Source organism: Osmia bicornis, chromosome 5, assembly GCF_907164935.1.
Source record: "Osmia bicornis bicornis chromosome 5, iOsmBic2.1, whole genome shotgun sequence".
NCBI classification, from domain to species: domain Eukaryota; kingdom Metazoa; phylum Arthropoda; class Insecta; order Hymenoptera; family Megachilidae; genus Osmia; species Osmia bicornis.
This window is the reverse complement of record NC_060220.1, coordinates 7,003,757-7,021,682: the sequence shown is the minus strand read 5'-3', so window position 1 is coordinate 7,021,682 and position 17,926 is coordinate 7,003,757. Positions and strand designations below refer to the sequence as shown.

General features: G+C 40.5%; 1 protein-coding gene across 2 annotated transcripts in view; it reads left to right on the top strand.

Annotated features, from left to right (window-relative positions):
• The window catches only part of LOC114874990 (discoidin domain-containing receptor 2-like), a 153,497-nt gene that overhangs the window by 82,410 nt on the left and 53,161 nt on the right, over window positions 1-17,926 (top strand). For both annotated transcript variants that reach the window (XR_003789172.2, XM_029184813.2), the window contains exon 4: window positions 4,045-4,147. Coding sequence is in view for 1 of the 2 variants with exons in the window: in XM_029184813.2 (XP_029040646.1) it covers window positions 4,045-4,147 (103 nt within the window). In the remaining variant the exon portion in view is untranslated. The remainder of the gene's footprint in view (window positions 1-4,044; window positions 4,148-17,926) is intronic.

Sequence of the window (17,926 nt, the reverse complement as noted above, 5' to 3'; positions counted from 1 at the left end):
TCCGTAGAAGGGCAGCATTTTCGAACAACGAAGGATGAATAATTAGAAATGTTTAAATTGTAATAAAATTAGTAACATCTTGGAGCTTCGATCTCGTGCTCGAAAGGTGCGAATCAATCGAGCGTACGGTACATATAATTAAGTTTGAACCGTTCGAGCAATTATACGAAGATCCTCTCTAACGTGAATTGCTCGCTACGCTATCCTGTTGTACGGCTGAATAAACTCGCGCGTTGGGTGCAAGTGACAAGCGTTTAAGATACCTCGAAGAGATTGAGTGGTCGTTTAGAACACGAGATTCAACTCCAAACGTGCTTCTGAATGGATTCTAGAAATGCAGCAACGAAGCCACCGTACCTCATTATTTTACTAATCACAACACCATTGAAAAATTCATTTAATTCATTTTCAAGTAATTTAATCGTTCAAATTACATCATTTTTCTACGCTTTCTCCGGTGAAATTCAAGCAATTTTTCGTGTACATTCTAAAACAGAGGATTCATTTTCGACGAGGAAAAGAAAAAGAAGGAAGCCATAGAAATGGAACGACTAAACGCGATAAATTAACTGGCACAACGTGTTTCATGCGAGCATAGAAGTTGCACCGGTGGCTCAGAGTTGGAAACTCTAAGCACACTGACATAATTGCTCAGCAGAATAAAACGTTCTCCACGCGACACGTTCGCCATTGTTCCCGTTTGCCAATAATATGCAACACGGCTGTCTGTGAGGCGCGAGTGAACCGTACTTCGTCAGATAGGCACGGCCTAGTTCCCTTTGCAATTCAATCCTTAGAACTGTCGCCATCCTGTAACTTCGATCGCGTTTCCACGAGACCGGCAACAACCGCGTCCCTCTTTATACAGCATCCATTTTACTGGGCCAAACTGCGACCGAGATGAGCCGCGTTGTAATTATCGAACCTTCCGACACTACCGATTCGTTAAACACAACGTTGGCCAAAAATGGCACCCGACCGTGCCAACTTCGGTCATCGTCAGATGACACCACCAACGTGCAACGATGGTCCGTCGATTGGACAAATTGGGAATCGTGGATCCACGAATTTGTTGTCCCAAATATTCCGTCCGGTTTCCACACATTTTTCAATTAAACTCTGCGTACAGTACGCATCGATTCCATGAATTGAACTTTGATCGATGTTTCGACGATTGCAATCGATGGAACTGATTCAACGAGAGATACCAAAAATGGTAATTTATGATCTCGACGTACTCGTTTCCATCGGGATTAAATTTTGTTATATTTCTAAAAGCTTGATATAATTTGAAAAGAGTTTTTATTCCAATGGGTTAATTCAGGTTTGAAGTGAACTTTGAGAGCGTGTGTTTATCCGAGAACGTTCGTGTATCTGAAAGTGAATAGTTGCGAAAAACCGGGTTTGCGGGAGTTGGATTCCAATTAAGGGGAAAGTAATTATTAGTTGGAGAGGTATTTTAAGTTAACATCGAGGTTAGGTTAACGAGAACTGTGTGGATTTATTGTTCGTGGTGGGCCAGTGTTAAGCGTTTATCGAAAGCAGTTCGGTCGAATTGTGTTTTCGGAATGATTGTTGACCACGAGGAACTTCAAACAATCTCGCTTGAAATTGTCCTAAACAGAGCTCGTCGAACGAGTCTCGTACTCTCCTGTTAACTATTTTGTGACATCAACTTATACGGCTGGGTACGTTTAATCGTACCTTGAAATTTATACATTAAACGTGCTCCCTTTTCATTTGTTCCATTCATTTGTCGAGTTTCTAAGAAAATTGAGAAGTCGCAATATCGTTGGAAGAAATTTTATGTTAATTTCACGACTGTTGCGCAACCTCCTTTCATTAAAAATGATAAATTAACGTTTCATTGTTCAGAAGGAGCAATAATTAAACTTCGTTTCGCTTGCATTTAGGGCAAAATTATGCTATTGCAGAAATCAGGTAATTTTGTACATTACGACGAGGTAATTGTTAAGCTTTTGCACTTTGAATTCACCGCTTCTGTAAAGGAAAAATTAAATAAGACAAATTCAGATTTCGAATCTAACGCAAAGGGCTGGGATTAACCTAAAGTAAATCCCATGATCCACGGATTGAACGTTAAGGTATATAATGCGATATGTGCGAAAACAATAAGCACGTTTGAATCAAGACAAATTTGGCTGGCAGTAGCTTACACGAAATTGCGATTCATGCAGGAAGTCGGAAAACCAGTCTGTCTATCCTGTATGTACAGAAGAGGGTATACAAAACCTACACATACAACAGGGATGGAAGGGGGTTGCATGGAGGTTTGTAGAATTTAGGAGAGGTAAGAAGCGGCTGCGAAGTTTCCCTGTTGTAACACCGATTCACCAACACGTTCTAGGAAGTAACTACATTACTAGTTTGTATGACAATCGCAGTCAGTAGAATATAAACTCAACTCTAGCGCGACAGCTAATTCGAAGCGACCCACATCTTGCACTTTGAAAATTTTGTCAAGTAGCTTACGAAACAACAACTTCCCTCGCCTTCGGTGCTATTACTCTCGGATCATTCTAACAATTTTGCGTCTACTTTAAACATCACGGATGAAAATTATACATTAAGATCGCGAAACATTAATGGAATAAATCTAAATCCTCGAATAACGCGATGAATTATTTTTCACAACCAGAAGAGAGGATCTCGCGAGAGGAAGATATCAATACATTCAAATGAACGAAGTTTATCCTTCTAATGGAGGACAGTTGAGATCTAGAGGACGGTTATAAATACAAGCGAAGTTTTGTCCGTTATAATGCCACTTGGTGGTAACCATAGCTGGCACTGTAGGTATCCTCAGCTTCTCCGGACGCTGGTTAATCCCACGTCCGCTGCATTCTGCAGTTTTGAAACTTTCCAACGTAACTGCAGTACCGTGGCTTAAGTGTAGCGACGTGGCGTGGCCTGCATCGTGACCCGCACTATGTCACTATGGATTCGATAATTTATCGTACTTGCTTCTACTCAGTTTCCTATACAACTGTGTACCAACGCTAACTTCCTTTTTCATCGTCTAAGAATATAATTACACTAGGAAGAAAAAGGTTAGCGCGAAAGTGCAGTTAACGCTTTGCTGGATATTTATGGTCGTTTATGGTTGTGTTTCACCTGTACCGATATTTTCACTTGGTTCGTTTGCCGTGGCCATCGGGTAACAACGGGAAACTTTTACGACGGTAAAAGAATGAGGAAAAAAGCTCGATGGTGGTTCACCATTGGACCTCGATTGGGTCTCTGGTGTGTACACTGGGAAACGATGTCACGTGCCAGCGACGACTTCTGTTCCAAAAGATTTCGCTGGAGAATTTTCACGTGATCGTAACCATACTGTTACGAACATACACTCAACTATATTTTGCGACAATGTTACTTTTTCTCCTTCCAAAGAAATTTCGAATTTCACCTTCGTATAATTGTATAATACAAGTTATTATAGGAATACTTTTAATATGGTAGCTGATAACTTTTACTATAAATTAATTACGTAGTTGTTGAGTATGGCAAGAAAGTTTCAAGTGATAAATTGAATAATCGTGCCCTCGGTACTTCTTGTTGCGTGTCTGACTATGTACAGACTTTTTCACTGCGCCAGTCAACGTGTTGTATAATAGTAAACTCGATGCACAAAATTATTAATGTATTATCGTGAATTACACAATATTATGGAATGAGCTTTTATATCAATACACTGTATGAAATCTGGAACGAATAACAAATGACAGAATGGAGGTCGATCGACAGCTATTTATTTCGCCGTCCATCAATTTTTAATTGCCTCGTTAAATATCGAGACACTCGGTAAACGGAAGCAAATGTACGGGACACGTTACGAGTATGTATAACTCGGTGGCGATGATTCGTGAAAATCGACGCTCGAAAATCATCGGCTGTTGCTCGTTCATTAACGTTTCATTTTCAACCGGGTGACTCGTCGGTCGTTATAAGGGGCGAAGTTGACGAAGCACGGACAGATATTGAATTCCGTTTCTCTAATGCCGTTCGAAATATCCTTTTCAGGACAATGTACCGCAGCACTGGGTATGGAGAATGGCGAAATCCCCGATGAAGATATATCGGCCAGTTCTATGTACGATCCTAGCCTTGGCCCGAAGCATGCCAGGTAAGTGAACAATGATATCGTCGAAATGCTCGATTACAGTTGAGTAAGTTGACTATTCCGATCCGCTATGGGAGTTTCTTGTTTCATGGACTGATTCTATACACGTGAATCATCGAGTATGTCATTGTTCTCGTGTAACAGACTATTTTCCCTTATTCGATTATAGACCAACGTTGCATTAATCTGACATTTCAATTAAAATTTTTCTAAAATCAGTTTCTATTTTTTATTAATATTAACGTTAAGAAATATTTAACACCTTCACTGTCACTGTAGTGAGAATTAAAATGATACATAAATTACTCTCAATTATTATGAAACACCCGGTATAATAGATACGGTTGATTGCACTCGATTGTACAGTTTTACTGCAGATTGATACAAACGCGAAGGGCCTTGTTTTAAACTCGAACTGCTCGTCGAGGCGGAAAGTAAAGTCGATAACAATGAGAGTTCGTTAGCGATGTAATAAACCTTTCTCCCGTTTATGTTCTTACGAAGCTCGCGAAAGTGTTACGACTACTCAACACTTTCAATATCAGCCTATTAAAACGACACTTGGGAATATCGGTTTTCAGGAAGTCGGTAAAGTGTGTTTTACGTCTGCCAATATTGCAAATCTTTCCGTTTAATCCTTTGTAACCTACATTTCCTGTATTCGCGGAAAGAAACGATAAGGTATTGTACGTTGATTTACATTAACAGGTTGATCGCCACGTCAGCCATACGTCAGGTGAAGTATGAAAAACAAAAGCTTTGAATTTAGAAAAGAAATTTGATAAGTTATCTCGGTGTTACACGAATGTCTTGGGAATTAATCAACAGCTCTTTGTGCTCGTACAATTAGCAAATTAAAGCTGCTCATTGTACGATTAGATACGCGTTCATTTACCAACGTTTAACCGGCCGCAAAATAAATCTGTCACGTTAAGTACGATAACACAGAGGTTCTTAGGCTCCGGCTGGCCCTTTAATCGCATCGAAATTCTTTTTATTTCGCCATCTGGGTCGCGTGACGCGAGCGAACGTTTCAACGGCATAGCTGGCTCGGTATTTACCGAGTTCACTAGGCGTGTTCGGTTTATTTCTTATTACAAGAGCGAGATTAAGATCGGCTAGCTGCCCCGGGGGGGCAGTCGGAGTCTCGTGTCGCATTAAAATTTTAAATGGCACACGGCCTGGAAAGCAAGCTTGTAAAATTCTGTTATCCAGTGCTGGAACGAATATCGGATTACCTGCTGGCGGATGTGAACGAACAAAAAATGCAGCTTGTAAGTTGTTAATATCGAATTAATCGCGTGTGTACGATAATAAGAAACGGGTAAAGCGGGGCGGTAAGCGAGTCGAGGCTCGCTTTTTATTTTCTCCACGACAATGGAAAGAAAAATCGCGGGGCCAGATTAACCTTGATACACTCGGAGTGGAGCGTGTCCGTCGTTTGTCAAAAAGAGGAATCGTCTTCCTGACGTTTTTACTAGCGATATTACGATCTTGATTCGTGGCGAACGCCGGACGCTTGACAGCCAAATCGATTCGGCACATTTACGAAGCCGGGCAATTTATGAGGGTCGCTCGTAACGCGCCACGGAAATGACTGTTCGATGTCTGTTAATAATGCGTCTGTGATATCCTCGTTTCGTGATATCGAAAGTAATGCTGAGAGAGGTACGCGAGTTGTGCTTTCTTTTTTTTTTGTTCTTCTTTTCTTTTTTCATTCTTTATTTCCCGATAGCGAGCCATCGAACGGAAAGTTGAAACGTGTTCGGGTAAATGCAGCTTCGCATGAAATCGGGTTATAAATTTTGAACACCGAGTTAACTTACGGCGAAGTACTGTAATTGATATATAAAGGAAAAAGAAACATGAAATTGAAGTTGCTTCTAGCGGTGCATTCGAGTGTACTTGGATGCATGTGGAAAGTTAGTTTCGCTTATTCACTGTCATCCGTCATTGTCATCCGTTGCATATTTTCATCCATCTTCCTTTTTCGTGGTAAGAGAGTATGGTAAAGTATATTTGGAGTTGGTTTAGTTGTGTTCTGAAGTTATTTAAAAATTTTTATTATACGTCACGAATATTAATTTGAAGAGATAATAATTTAAGGAAATATACTGAAGCATTATCTACATTAAACAATTAATTAGATAAGGATATTTCTACTGTGACAATGAACGTGTTAATTTCAACTCCTTGTAACTTGGAACATTATCACTCGAACATGTCTGACCATGTACTGACCCACTCTACTTGAACTACATAGCGCCCCATTCTACTTGTCTGACCACCTACTATTCCCACTGAACTTGTTTCAGTTTTATCGCGTGTATGTGATTTGTCTGACTACATTCTACACTTGTACTGTTTGTCTGATCATGTACTGATCTATTCTACTTGTCTGTCCAAACACGAACACCGTAGAAAAGAGTTAAATTCTGGTCCTTATAGTTTATTAGTAATGAAGCATTAATATTATATTAATTATGTAATGAAATAAGAGAAAGCTTAAATTAACATGTTGTGCTTGCATAATTAATATAATATTAATATTAACTAAATAATGTCCTTCAATTTTCTTTTTCTTTAGTTATTTTGAGCAATTGTAATTATAGATTATAATAATCAAAACAGAATTTAATTTCAAACACTTTGAATATCTCATCTGAATTCTGACATTTTGCCATTTAATTATGGCCAACCTGTTAGTAATTACTCGTGCAGAATACATCGTTAAATTAACTGCGTAAGTGAGAAGACAACTTATTTGCGGATTACCCTTTGGATTTATACACGATCGTTTTTGGCTAGTTGGAGAATATATATGTATATGATGGTACAGGAGTCTGGTTCGATGTAACAGAGGATAGAATCGGGGGAACGAGTGGGTGTTGGTGGTGAAGGGGTGGGTGACGGAAGGTGAACTCGACCCCTACAAATTACCTCCAATTTCGTGTAAATTCCTCGTTCCTGCCTCAGCATAATACCTGAATTAGGACGGCCAGCTCCGGCTCTTAGGCGGCAATAAATCTGTATTAGGGCGAGGCGTTGCTCCTCTTAGCAAAAGGGGTGCAACGCCCCTGATGCCGGCTGATTTTTCACGACCACCCTTCGTCCATCTCTATGTCTGCAGCTTTGTACTTATCTCAAAAATCATCTTTTCAATTTTTCATCGTCATTAATCGAGTATTAGTTGATAAATCGTTCAAGATTTCCAGTTTAATTGCCATGATTCAATTAACGCCTTACGCGTGATTCAAGGCTTCAAAGAAATTTCCTCTCTTTTTTTTCAAACGCGACCAGTTTTTTCGTGTAAATCGTACCTGAAACTTTAAGCAACCCGAGTACAACTCGAATCTGGCTTTTGTCTTTGGTAACAAACAGTGTCGCGTTCTGTTCGGCCGTTACAACTCTGACCCATATCCGGCTTTGTACGAGCAGGCTTTCTCGATTTTCCAACGTGAAATATGCAGTACATTTCCATCGCATTGTTACCGCACAAAGGTCCGGCAGCGTGGAAGCGACGTTTTTGTAATCGGCTAAAAAAAATGTTTATCGAAAGGACGCGTGAAAGGGGGATCGTGTTTGCCGTCCACTCGGCGTGTAAACCGAGTTTCACGCTGCGCTATCGCGGACCTCTGGAACACGCTCGACGTATCGCGCGGAATTCCACGTCAACGTTAATGGAACCGCGTCTCTGAAATTAATTCGACCTCTCTCTGTGTGTACCTTAATCTTTTTACTATTGCCGTACCGACGATCCTTTCCATTGATGAATTGTATCAAACATAAACCACGATTGTTCAGTTTGAAAATTGAAATACTAAATCTGTACGTTGTTGATGGTGAATATTTTTTCAAATTAAACGATGCTTTTGAAAAGTGATGGGTATTAATGCTTTCGCAGCTTCATATTTCATAGGATTAATGGATTTTGTAATTTTATATTCCTTTTTGTATCAAAAATGAGATTACCAAGGAAATTACTTTGGGAAGCTTGAATAAAGCACAATTTTCAAATTATAGTATGATAAATAGAAATAAATGGAAGAATGCTAGGTGATGTGTTAAGAAACCCGAGAAGATTAAATCGTACAAGATCACCTCGTACCGAGGAATGGAGGTCACGAATAATGGACTAACAAATTCGAATAGTTGATAGTAAAGTTACTGGACCAGCAAGATAGTTGCCCGCATAGTTACAGCTCCTTAGAATTCCGAACCAGCAAGTATGTACAAGGGATGGTCAGGCGACTTGCCTTCGTAGTAAAACTTTACATCCTTGCGTTCAGATCTCGGACACGTAGAAAATTGAATTACAGGTGCAACGTCGAAGGAGGAAATAACAGAAAGGATAGCCTTGATACGATCTTATGAAATTCACGAAAGAAAACCAAGAACCCCATGTAATATTCTACAAATTTTAAACTTTAAACACGAATACTATTTAACCCGGGCTAGAGCAAAATTCACCCTCTGAAAATAAAAGAATTCACCTTTGAATTCCTTCACGCTGCTCTAGAAATGGTATGTCTCGTCTCGACAAAAGTACAGAGGTTATAGCAGACTCCAGCGTGATATAGAGGGGTGGTTAAAGGGTTTATGGCGTCAGGACAGTCGTTGTTAAAAAAGGTAGGATCGATAAGGAGAGAGCTGAAGTAGAGAGGTGTCTATAGGTGGGAAAAAGAAAAAGTTTTCGTTTTCGTGGCCAGACTAGTGGCCATTCGTATCGCTTTAGAGGTGGCACGAAAAGGGGAAAGGCAGGGTGGTCGAATGGCGGTGTACGACAAAAGGGTGGCCTATAGGGTGAAAGAGAGAGGTCACGGAAGCGTGAGAAGGAGGAGGAAGTAAAATCGGGGAGTTGAAGCTTCAAGCATGACAGGCCGAAATCTTCGACGTAGGGAACACGGAGTGAAAAGGCGGAATCACGCAGACATAAAACGTCCTACGCCGTTACGTGCGCTTTCAACGGGCGAAGCCAACGAAAAATGGTGGCCATATTCTCCCGACCTTCCTAGCCGGGGCTATCTTCCACTTTGTTACGATTCGAAAACCCTGCTTGCTTCCCTCATACTCTCCCTCTCTCCTTCGTTTCAGTGATTTATGAACCGACAACTACACCCTCTTCGCCTCGAGCTTTCTTGTATTTTTTTATTTTTCCACGTTCGTATCGTTTCCAGGTACGTACCCTGGCCACGCTGGCACGACGTGTCCCGATATGTCGTATTATACCCGAAGGAATCGTCTAGGACTGACTTACCCCGTCGCTCGCGTGACGAGGCCGGTTCGTCGTATAAATCTTGCTCGGATGCGAGGAGTGTGCGTGCGACAACCATTAGAAATCTTTTTGTGGCTTCGAATTCTATGAATGTCTGCAGTCGATCAGAGTTAAGCTATTAGGAATTGAAAGTGATGGATTCTTAATTTTAATAATTCATACACTTGAAACGTTTTTCATATTCCCTTCCCGGAGGATCATTATAATTTTCAGAAATGTTAATGAAGTCTTTCGATATATTTCGTTTGAATTCTCCGTTGACGTTTCATGAAAACATAATACAGAAGGGTATACGTCGAAGATCAATCGTCAACTATTAACCGGGTCGACCCTTAAAAATCCTTTATCCATAAAAGTCATCGCTTTCATCGTTTATCCCGGACAGAGCCTCTTTGTTTCCTCGCTCTCCGCATTAAAGCTTCATCGTGGCGGGAGCTTCCTTTATCCAGTCTGGTTCGCTCCGAAAACTCGCTGAAATTCTTATCGTAATTGCGGCTCTCGGCTCGGCATTCAGAGGTTACGCGTTCAATTGATTGTTGCAAATGATTGCGAATTATCTCGCGATCTTTTGCTAGTAAAGTCGGCTTGATTATTCTCAAAGCGGTCCTCTGATTTGCTTCCATCATTTATTCAATGAAATTGATTTTGTCACGCGTTTTTAAAAGGCTTTAAGGAAACAGAGTTTTGAGCAAGATAACATCCAGTCGCGCTTTAACCCGCGAAACTTCGCCTTCGTTAAATTAACATAGTCGTTAAAATGTAACTGGGTCACCGTTCGTGGGTTATCGCGCTTATACGATAAGTCAGTTTGCGTTTTTCGTACAATTAACTGGATAAACCCTTGGACAAACTCGTTTCGCAGCTTTCTGTTTGCCCGATGGCGAAAAATCTTCGTTTCTTCCCTGTTGTGGAAGATAAGGAAAGTTTAAGGGTTGAAGCTTGATATTCCTGGATTCTTTGCTTTGTTTCTCCTGTACTGTAATTTCGAATCTACAGATTTTCAACAATCCTCTGCTTTGATATTAATATACACTATTGTTCTGTCTACGTTATCAACTACTCAGGTACGGTAGATTTATCCGAACTTAACGAGCTCACCGCTGAGCTTTTGTTATCAGACTTAACGTCACTCGCTAGATGGAAATCAACAGGATGAAAATTTCATGCTTGAATCTACTGCTTTAAAACCGTGGACCCTTTTATTATCTGAGCGACCTAGTTATTTGAACCGTATATTGTTTCCTAATAGGATTGACGTAAATCTTTTATCGCATCAAAATAGTGGAAACGTTAGCACAGTAAGCATAACATTTGAAGTAACTTTAACAAACGTATACATTTTATTTCTTATTGCTGGGTGTGTAAAATTCAATTTTAGTTGAATTAAATGTTAAATTATCCACATTAACCATCGAAGTTTAAAATAATAAATTCTATCAACATCTTTCCATATTCATATCGCACAATTTCATCGAAAAGTCATAGAAGTTTGAATAAAAAACAATTGTAGAAATTGAAAATGCTCCTCACAAGTCATAATTTTTCGTGAACCATGTAGAATAATAGAAAGGTGGACACTTTGAAGGGTGAAATTCGTGGGTACACTTGAACAGGACGGGGCACGCGATGCATATTCACGCGACAGTCTTTACCTACGTTTCGATCCAGTTTCACAGGCTCAAATATTGACGTACACGTACAAAAACACCGCCCACCCCGTCCTCTTCTCTTTTGCTATCGGCACAAAGTTCGATTTCGTCGCGGCGAAACTTTATAGAAAATTCTATCGCGGTATCTGGGTCGCTTTGACGGCAGCCAACGACGACGTTACAAGGACTGAATTTTTGTTATCCCCTTACCGATCCACCGATGAATTGTATCACGACAGCTTTCACCGAACCGTTCATTCTTCTCCCGGCCGTGGAATTAGAAATTTAAAATCAGCCCGAGATGGAATGCCGTTGTGATATCGACGCAGAGGAACGCGAGCTCGCTAAATTTTACGATCACCCGGTGCATAAAACTCGTATATAGGCGGTTCACCGTGCTTTTGCTTTTATTTAAGGTCAACGTCGTACGCGGACGACCGACGGTTATTGAATATCAATACCGTCGGTAAATCGCGTGGATATCATCCGCGTTCTTCTTTAAATTCTTCTGTGATCGGGGGTAGAGAATCGCCTATTGAATGTTTCCAACGAGCTTTCGCATTTAATGCACAAAATGAATCATAATTAAAGCTGCTGTTAACCTTCGAACAGCGGACCCGGGAGAGAGCCATAATTTTAATTTTCATTTAAATGAATTCGGGGGTTTTTGAACACCCTGTGTCACGAATTGTTGTTATCGGTACTTTTGTTCCTCTGCTTTATTTTCCCCTCGATTTCAAGTAACGAGTGGAAACCGTATCAAGGTATCGAATTTCCATGCTGAAGTTCGGCAGTCGATCCGCCTCGGGCTGGCGTTATTTTGTCGTACGCGAAGCGAGGAGAACACGGTGATAACGAAAATCTATTTCGTCGTTTCCGCTTTCCGTGTCGACCGTGTGAACACCGTCTCCGTTCCTATGCCCGTACACTACCGTTCATAACTACTCAGATGTTCAACAACTTTGAACAGCACATAAATATCAATTTACAAATTACAGATTAATTTACTATGCGCGTTAGGATATTATTGCTTTTGCCATTTTGATTCAAAATTAAGTTTGTCCTCTGGATAAACATCATGGACCACTAATGACCCACATGGCACTGAATGTTTTTTGATTGGTTGAATTATTGAAATATATATGAAATTTATTTGTTATATATTATTTAAATAATAGATATTTGCAGTGAGTCGAGCGTACGTTTCTCTCGATGTTCAATCTCGATTCATCGACCACGCATCGAACGTTTCGCGTTTCTCTTTATTCTGTTTCCCGTCGTCGCGGCAAGGCAGCGCGAACAGCTGAGACGAAATTCTCGTTAGCGATAACGCGAAATTCTATTTACAATCATCGGTGACGCGACGCGTCTGCCTTATCGAGTTCCAGCAGCTGCTTCCGCGAGTCTCGAAACCAGCTGAAACTTGCACACCCCCCGGTGTCTTCGGATTCGTCTTCTTCGCCTACTTTTGCCGCATCACCTTCTCCGCTATCGCGTTGTTGTACGAACGATTGTAACTTCGCGCACGCTCGAGTAGCGAAATTCAATTCGTTGCGATCCGATTTCGAACGTGATTTCGTTTCATCGTACTTCCTGCGACAATCGAGATCAACGTTCTAACGATCTAAAGTCGGGTGAGAACGTTTATTTTGTTCGTGTAAAATTAGGTTAGACCTTCGTACCCTACATTTTGATGCGATATATTTGTTCAAAATTCGAGGCACCCGTAGATTAGAAATTAACGATGGATCTTTCTTAAATTCGCTCGACTAAGTTGCTGACCGAGCTATCCTTCCTTCGAAACTTTGTTCTCTAGGATTCAATTTAGGCTGTGCACGATAGCGGGGAACTCAAAGTAAGTAGAACAAGCTCGAAGTTGTTGCAGCAAGTTGTCTCATGAAAGGGGAATCACGTATCTCGATGTACGAGCCGGGGACGAAAGAGTTTCCGGTTGAGCACGGGGATGACTTTCGCGGATTGTCGTTTCTGATATATGACGAGAGGAAACTTTGTCCTGGCTTTGGTTTACACAAGGTTTTCATTATGCACGTCCTCAACGAGAAGCTTTGTACCATGACAACTTCTCTTCGCAAACTACGATGAAATATTCAATTTATCGATGGATCGATGAACTTCATTTTTCCTTAACGAAATTCGTTAATCAGGGACAATACAACCTATTGTTGTATTGATTTGATGATTTTTAATTAATCATACTCTATCGTGATATTTTTTTATCCATTTACATTCAAATTCTAATGGTATCATGTTAGATATGAATATTAACCCTCGGAGGGCGGACCATGGAGAGAATAATATAAAATATTATTTCCATTTTTTAAATTATATACGGTTAAGGATTTTTAGTCAATATCAGGATGAATAAATAAATCAATAAAAAAAGTACATCTATCATATAAATGATCAGATACTTTCGAATGATATTGCTGGTATTATTTTATTTTTTATTGGGTATACAATCTCTCCGTTCACTTTCTTTCTTTTCTACCTTTATAAAAGCACATTTATGGTTTACCGCGCCTTTTATAGTCGTGAAAAATCAGGCTGAAAAGAAAATCCCCGGCAACGAGAGCGGTGCTTTGTATCATCGATATCGGCGACTGAATCGCACGCGATTCGAAAGTACAAGTTTCTAACGACAAATTCCATGGCGAAACGAGCGGGGGAAAAAAAACGAAGTAAGCGTTTAACAGGAGCCACCAGGCAAATATTCGACGAGGACAGTGGCCGGACACAAAGTCGACGGCATATTTCCCAAACTGTCCACGCTGAAATATGCCTGACCGTGCAGCTTTCATCGCGATTTCGCGCGGATTTTGCTGGAAACTTTTCGCGTTTCCGTGGACACATTGGCTCCCTTTGTTTTCCGTGAAACTAGAACGGTCGAAGCGTCGATTAAACTGCGATTATTCATGGCCGAAACACCGCGAAAAGTTTCCTTAAAATTTGTTCAAATCGCCCACGTAAATTACGAGTATTGTGCACTGAATTTTCATTGTTCCTTTTTCATCCTTTCGGTGAACTTTCATGATTATTAATATCTTATGAATCTTCGAATTCAGAACAGTTCGTTCATCTCTGAATATTACATTAAAAATATTGATATTTCTTAAATGAATTAACTACCTCGGTTTATTTTAAAGTGTAATATTGAAGCGCAATCCGTAATTCAAAGACGTCGCTTAGAAAAGTGTATTTCTATTGCAGTTCCTTTATTTGTCTGTTGCGATGGTTCCCGAATACGAACCTCGAATAAAAGACGTCGCGGATGCCGGTGATCGACGCTTCGCGAATTTTCAAGACGATTTGCAAAAAATAGGCACGGGAGAAAGCGAGATACGTGGGTATAAAAGAGTAGGAGGAGAAACGGCTCTATTTATTGACAAGTGCTCGGGTATCGAGATCCACGGATCGCTTGGAAATGGGAGCAGAATCAATCCGTGCCAATCCATCGAGCATCACTGTCATTCACCATAAGCTTTAATATCCACGGTTCCGGTATAGCTGAAGCTTTTTCCTCCCCGTTCTTTCCAGTCAGCCGTGCTTTTCGATCTTCCTATACCAATATACATGTATATGTGTGTGTGTGTGTACATATATGTACAAACGAACGAACTCGCGAGCGTATGCTCTCGTAGGTGTACGCGAGTAAAAAAGGAACCCCGATCGGGCTCGCATAAAATCGCACCGTGCCAGTTGGAATTTTCACGGATCATTTGGCTGATGGCATATTCGGCGACGGCATTCCTGGAATATTCGATAACCGTTCGAAAACGGGAGCTGGAGAACAGAAGGGACTGACGTGCACGCGAGCATGAAAGAACGTGGTTACCGATTATACAGGAGAGTTAAAAAATCAATTCTGTATTTACAGTATCGTACAATTATTCAGTCAATAGTTCCGATCAATGAGTACGTATCTATTCGACTAGCTAGTGTTCAGAAATAAATCACCCCTGAAACGTCCCCTTAAGTTGAACAAATTGTTCGCACCATCCGATCTGCTCGAAGTAACGTCCTTTCGCGCGACAAGAAACATTCGAAACGGCGATACATCTTCGATATCGATTGCCAGGTATGCACTAACATCGGGAAAGCTGATTTATTGTGTACGCAACGGTACGTACCGGAGGAAGAACAGCCCGCGAAAGCCACGTGTTGCTTCTCGTCTTCCATGGGTGGACAAATAATCCCCAGTAAACTTGGTTCAGTACTGTTATACTTAACACTATCTTGTCTAATACTGATAAAGTGTTTCTTCAAATATTTTCAATTAAGTGCAGAATTTCTAATTAAAATGTTAATCGTAAATAAGAAGCGTCTTGTTAGGCCAACACGCATATTTTCAAGAATTATATAGGTGGTTCTTGGTCGTTTCTAATGTGCCGTGTAACGTAATAGACGGTCGTTTCGCGTCTAATTAGCGAGAATGTTAGTCCCCGACGAAATATCCGCACGGTGTCTCGTAACGTGCATCCTGTTGCGAGTTTTCGCTCTCACAAGTCCGCTCGAGCGTTTTTGCGATTCCCAGGACGATCCTGGACCCCGGGTAACGAGCGTCGCCGTCGAAGTTGTGGTATCAGGGAAAAATTCAATTAAATTTTTGTGCGTCGCAGAAACGAAAAGGGTATTGGGTTGTCGTCGAGACGAGTGATGGAGCTGCACGTACGCGAACCGGTAATAAAAGAAAGCGAGTAGTCCACGTACGTGGCTCGAATATCGTAGTTCCTTTAAGAATAAGCCGTCGATTGTGACCTGTTCCTAAATTCCCTTTACTTACCTCCATAGTCTTTTAGGGACTCACGTATCGCTCGATAGAAAGATATTTATTTGTGCCGAGTAGAAATTCTCATTTCCAGTTATGATTGCAAATTTTGTAATTTTTTATTACTTGAACGATGGAATCTTATAAAAGAGAAGAAATGCTCGAGGAATTTTAAAATTATTTTTATTGGAATACTTATGATAAGAATCGAGGAATTGAAGATTTCGAATTCCTTTTTTTTACATAGCAGTGTTAAAAAATGTTGCATGAATACAGAATTTATTTCCTTCGATCGAGAGAATGTTCTTCGCAACGATGGTGATCAAAAATATAATCAGTCTACAGATGACTCCATCTCGAGTAATCTTTTCTCCTCACACTGTATATGGTCAACATATTGAACATCTACACCATTGGTTTCATCTAACAAAAGAGAAAAAGAAATAGTGCAATTTCAAGCACTCTTCCCTCGTGATGTAACCAAGAATTTTTCCAAAATTCTTTTCATTTTTCAAGCGACTTTCAACAATCTCCTATTCCTCTAACATCACGTCGAAGTATTTAGTTAAAGGATTGAAAAATCTCTTCAAGTCAAATGGATAGACAGGTAATTAGCTTTAAACGTAGCCGATCGGCTGAGTATGACGGACACAGGTGATGGTGGCTGATTTTCAAATAACGAACGTATCGGATAGACAGGAGGCGTGCGGCGGTAACGATCGCAGGTCATTAGCAATGCTAATGCACCTTTCGACTGATGAGGCAAGCGCAACGCCTCCGGTCGACGCGGCCTTCCACTCTGCTGCATTTCTCAACGAGGCTACTTTGTGCTAGCCGAGCCATAAGGCTGCTTTCTCGATCGGTTGCCTGACTGGCTGCTACCCTAAATTCCCCCTCGACTATTGGCTTCCTATTACGATCGAACTCTGTAACTATTTTCCAAGAAATTAGGATTCCCAGAGAACGAACTTGCCGGCGCATCAGCAGTAGAATAGAAATTGAACTGTCACTGAATTTTCCTGAAGTTTCCTAAATATTTCCAACATTTTAATATTTTAAAATTTATTGATTTCCAATTGTATCTCTTGATTGATCAGCTTTTTATTCCTCTGTGTCATCAGAATATATGCAGATACTGTTATTCATCGCGGCAGAGTTTCGGGAAATGGGTTTGATCGTTGTTTATGGCGGCTTGTGGAAATTTATGATTAAAAGCTGGAGGGTTCGAAGGATCTTATTGTTACACAGGGTGTCTCAGCTAAACTGTTACAGAGCTCTTATTTCGTAACTATTAATGATACAAAAAATTGTTGATATTGAAATTGCATGGAAAAGGGGGGCGTATGTTTTGGCTGAAGTGAAAAACTTTCCAACCTCTTTTATGTCTTTCCTGGTTAGGAAACCAGTCGATCCCAAGTTAAAAATCTTGTTTTCAATGAATTCTCTTCGACTGCAGGAAAAAACGACGGTAGGGAATTCCTACGGTTCTGGTGGTAACATTGCCCAAGGCTGCCATTAAGGAAAGAAACACAGTGTTACACGGTCGGCTTGGTGGTGTGCGCTTGAAATTTGTTTGCTCGGCATGATCCGATTACGTAAACGCGATGGAATGTGTGCTTCTTAAGAAACGATTACAAGTTTCGCGGAAACGCTGCGGCTGCCGTTTCGCCCTCGTTCGAGTTGTAAAACTACTCCGGGGAAAATTGAAATAATTTCCTTTAATAACGGCTACGCGATTATAACGAAAAAGGAACTTTGTAAACCTTTAAACAGCCATCTCCTCTTTGCACGCGATGAAAGAATCGTATTCCGCTTTTGAAAGTGATTTGCGTTTTGATAATTACTTGCGGCAGCTTGGAAACTTTATAACATTGTTGCACGTAATTAAAATGATACTTGGCTCATTTGTGACATTGTTTCGAAAGTTTGATGTTCTTAAAATAAACTTTGAACGTTCAGCTTTTAAACGATAAGATCATCTGGATTCCAACTGCAAGCTTTAAAGGTTGAAATTCTAAGAGATCGAGCCCTTAAGAGTATTATATTTTTATCATACATATGATACAAAAACG